General features: G+C 43.9%; 1 protein-coding gene across 1 annotated transcript in view; it reads left to right on the top strand.

Moving 5' to 3' along the window:
• The window catches only part of AIM2 (absent in melanoma 2), a 12067-nt gene extending 8531 nt beyond the window's left edge, over positions 1 to 3536 (top strand). Inside the window, 1 exon segment of the mRNA XM_021715796.1 lies at positions 3318 to 3536. Coding sequence (XP_021571471.1) covers positions 3318 to 3536 — 219 coding nt within the window.
• Positions 3537 to 4229: the final 693 nt, after the last annotated feature.

The raw sequence follows: 4229 nt of genomic DNA, 5'->3' as shown, positions 1-4229 counted from the left end.
TCTCGAACCCGCGGGCTCAGGCAATCCACTCACCTCAGCCTCCCAAAGGCGTGGGATAGACAAAAATTTAAAACAAATAAACCCCCAAAGTACTACAAAGTTGCAGAGTTTATAAATCAAAACTCATACAAAACTCTGTGAGAGTGTTTTTATCCTCAAGGCATTGTCACAATCCTGTCTGAACTTTTTTTTTATCCTTGTAGCCTTGAAAAATGGACTGCTTTATACACAAGTAGTTTTTACCCTCAGTGTTATTTTTATACTTTGTACATATCACTTTTAAGTGACTATTGTTATAAATGCAAAATAACTGTAGCTGAGTAATAAACAAGATTAATTAAACTGGAAAACCAATAAACAGGGCAAGATTAAAGTCTATGGTAGAAAACAGAGGAAAGAGTTAGTATGGGCCGGGCGTGGTAGCTCAAGCCTATAATCTGAGCACTTTGGGAGGCCAAGGTGAGAGGACTGCCTGAGCTCACAGGTTTGAGACCAGCCTGGGTAACTTGACGAGACTTCTCTGCAATAAATGAAAAAAATTAGCTGGGCCTGGTAGCATGTGCCTGTGGTTCTGACTGCTTGGAAGGCTGAGGCAGAAGAATCGATCGCCTGAGTTCGGTAGGTTGACCCAGGGGTGACCGTGGGCATGCCACTGCACTCCGGCCTGGGCTATGGAGTGAGACCCCAACTCGATAAAAAAAAAGAAAAGAGTTAGTATGAGAAGATCTTCTAGAACTGAGAAATAATAATGATGACTCTGAACTTCAAGGAACAAGCCCACTGTGACTACTTTTTCTGGTCTAGGATAGGACCTGAAGAACCACAGAGAGGGTCCTGCTGACCCTCCATCCAGGAGCCTTAGAAATACCTCTGCTGTCCTGGAACTGATAGAAAAAACTGTCCTCCTGGAATATTCAAGCATAAAATGACCTTGAATACGAAAGCTATGTTCTTTATCCTAGTTTTGAGCCTTCAATCTGACCAGCCATCCCCTAATCTATATTCATTTAGCTCACAGAATTAAACCTAAAATACTATCAATCTCCTAAATAACTGATTAACATCCTGTTCGCCTTTGATCTGGGTTTGATTGTGAATTATTACTTGTCCTTGATTACTTACTCTTACTTAGACTCTTTACTAGGTCTTACATCATTGCTTCTTGTCTTACCTGGATTTGTTGCTTTAAATAACTCTCCTTCAACTACAGGGTCTACTTTTCCCCGAGTCTCCTAGAAAAGCCCCAACTTCTCCACCACCAATTGTTGCCTCTATGGGCCATCCTGGACTCCCAGAGGAAGAAGGTTTTTTGGGACCATAAAGATGGACACAGAAGGCAACATTTTCTGAGTAAAACAAGTCTGCCTCCTCTCTCTGAATTTGCTAACATGGATTAGACATATACTTGATAGTTTCAAAGCTAAATTTTTCTTTCTTAAACAATTGACCCCTGAACAATGTAGGGGTTGGGGCCGCTGACCTCTACACAGTTGAAAATCTGTATATAATATTTAGCTCCCCTAAAACTTAACTACAAATAGCCTACTCTTAACTGGAAACCTCACTGATAACATAGTCTATTAACACATATTTTATGCTATATGTATTATATACAGTATTATTACAATAAAGCAAGCCTAGAGGAAAGAAAATGTTATTAAGTAAATCATAAGAAAGAGAAAATGTATTTACTATTGTGTCACAGTAGCCCCAGATTAGACAGGGCACTCATATAATTGATGCGGATTTTTCAGGTCAGCCTGGGCTTCAAGAGTGTCAGCTCAATAGGTCAGCCAGCCAAGCCCCAGAGCAGGTCGTGGAGGGCTGGTAAGCCTAGTCCAACAAGTGTCAGCTCTAAAGGCCTGGCAAGCCAAGCCAAGCCCTGAGTGTTGCGATTGGGTGGGGCGGGGAGGGACTGGCAAACCTAGCCCCCAGGGTGTTGGCTCTAACGGGCTGGCAAGCCAAGTCCTGAGAGTTTTGCTGGTTTGGTAGGCTTGCAAGCCTAGCCTCCTGGGCGCCTCAGCTTTGGAGTCTCACCTTTCTCCAGCAGCTCTCCTGGTTCAGCTGGCTCTGTCAGCTGGCAAGCCAGCCTCTGGGGTGCATGACTTTTCAACTGCGATGTTCTCCTGCAGCTCTTCAGCTCTTCTGGTTGCAGCTCTTCAGGGTCAAGGTTCTTGTCTCATGCCCAGGAAGAATGAGGGACACGGACAGCCAGAAGGTGAGAAAGCAGGATTTACTGAGGACAAAAGACCTCTCACAGCGGGAGGGGACCCAATGGGGTTGCCTGTCTGGGGCTGAAAACCTTGGGCTTATATAGCCCTAAGTTCAAGCTGATTGGCTAGCACTAGTTATGAACTATCGCTGTCCTTATTGGCCAGTATTAAGGTAGGGACCTCATGGTGAGCTGATTGGTTGCTTTTCAATCCCAGCAGTGAGGACTTTAGCTTTAGCTTGAGAGACTCACAGGGAGCTTGTTTACCAGCAGGAAGCTTGTTTACCAATACTGAGCCTGAGAGGCCTGCAGAGAATTCACTACAGTTACCAAAGGACCCGCCTGTCTGCCTAGCCTTTCTTTAGCTGTCTGTATGCCTAGCCTTTCTCTAGCTATCTATCTGTCTGCCTAGCCTTTCTCTAGCTATCTGTCTGTCTGCCTAGCCTTTCTTTAGCTATCTCCTGTCTCATAATGTTTACCTGTTTTGAAAAAATCATGCAGAGGACAGTTTTGCAAAGATATGGGCTTATTGCTACTTACAGGAGGAAACCGATGGCAGTTGGCTATACAAAGCTCTCTGCACCCCAATAGACATGAGGAGAGACTCTATGCCCCCTCCCAGCATGTGGAAGGGAGCAAGATGCAAACAAGAGCATTATATGCAAATAAGCTGAAACAAAGATGTTTGCTCTCTTAGTGACTGCCTTGAGTATGCAGGTGTGCGTTTTGGCCCAGCACAGACGACCTTGACCAAGGGCCATCCTCCCAATCAGGGAACAGTCATCAGCAGGGGAGAGGGATTAGGGCATATGTCCTGCATTTACCTCACAACTATTCATTAAGTGGACCATCATAAAGGTCTTCGTGTTCCTCATCTTCACATTGAGTAGGCTGAGGAGGGGAAGGAAGAGGAGGGATTGGTCTTGTGGTTTCAGGGTGGCAGAGGTGGAAGAAAATTCCCATATGAATGGACCTGCACACTTCAAAACCGTACTGTTCAAGGGTCAATTGTATCTCTTTCTGGAGGCTTCTTCTATCATGTTTAATGTCTGAACGATGTGACATTCCTTAATCAGATTATCAGAGATTGGATGTTGAATAACAGAATGAGAGAATTGTGTTTTATTTGACCTAGATGACAGCAGGGAGGATGGACGTACTGGTGCTTGGAAAGACGAATAAAATAAAATGCGAGGAAGGAGATAAGCTTCAACTTACAGTCTTTGGGATGTTGAAAAGAGAAAAACTACAGTTGAAATCTAGGGTTCATATCTTCATAAACATGAGAACTACATGGAACAAAGTCAACTCTCCAAGGGGATGATATTTTATGTTTTCAGTCAGAAAGCTGGACTGGTGCCATTGAACTGGATATGAAATGGAAGACCCTGCTATTTAGTACACCTGTATCTCACAAAACTGAGAAACCTCCTCTTGGGAAATAAACATCCTAGATACACAGTTAAGAGAACATGGACTTCACAAGGCAGACACACACACTGTGATGTCTGCCTTGTGACAAAGAATTCCTCGGTAACACTGCAAGACTAATGCAGTCAGCTTGCCCAAAGTTGGTCAAATCACTCTGACAAATGTATGAAAGTAGTCATAGACCATAAGCACCTTGGGGTTACATTTCTCAGAGTCAGTCCAACCATTCTTGTACCTACCATAGGTTGAGTCCATGAACACCCCTACGACTATCCTTCTGCCACACTCTTCCACCCATCTCCTGTCACTACTTGGTGTTCTCCCTCAGGTCTCAACATAGGTTGCACAGCTTGCTGTCTCCCTTTGCAAGAAAGGGGGCAAAGAACTTGAGAAATTTACCTATATGCCTTTGTTAAGTAGGAGCGTATGCCTCAGGCCAGATATAAACTTCAGGAGAGTGAGTCAAGAAGGAACAATGCATCAGAAGAGTGGAAAGGAAATAATTTTATGAGAAGAATAAAAGAAAGATACACATTAGCAGGACACAGTCACTGCAAGTAGAGGCGGAGTAACTGATCAGCTGCAT

This window comes from Carlito syrichta, unplaced genomic scaffold, assembly GCF_000164805.1.
Source record: "Carlito syrichta isolate Samal-C Ts95f unplaced genomic scaffold, Tarsius_syrichta-2.0.1 Scaffold307691, whole genome shotgun sequence".
Taxonomy (NCBI): domain Eukaryota; kingdom Metazoa; phylum Chordata; class Mammalia; order Primates; family Tarsiidae; genus Carlito; species Carlito syrichta.
This window is presented reverse-complemented; position numbering and strand designations above follow the sequence as displayed.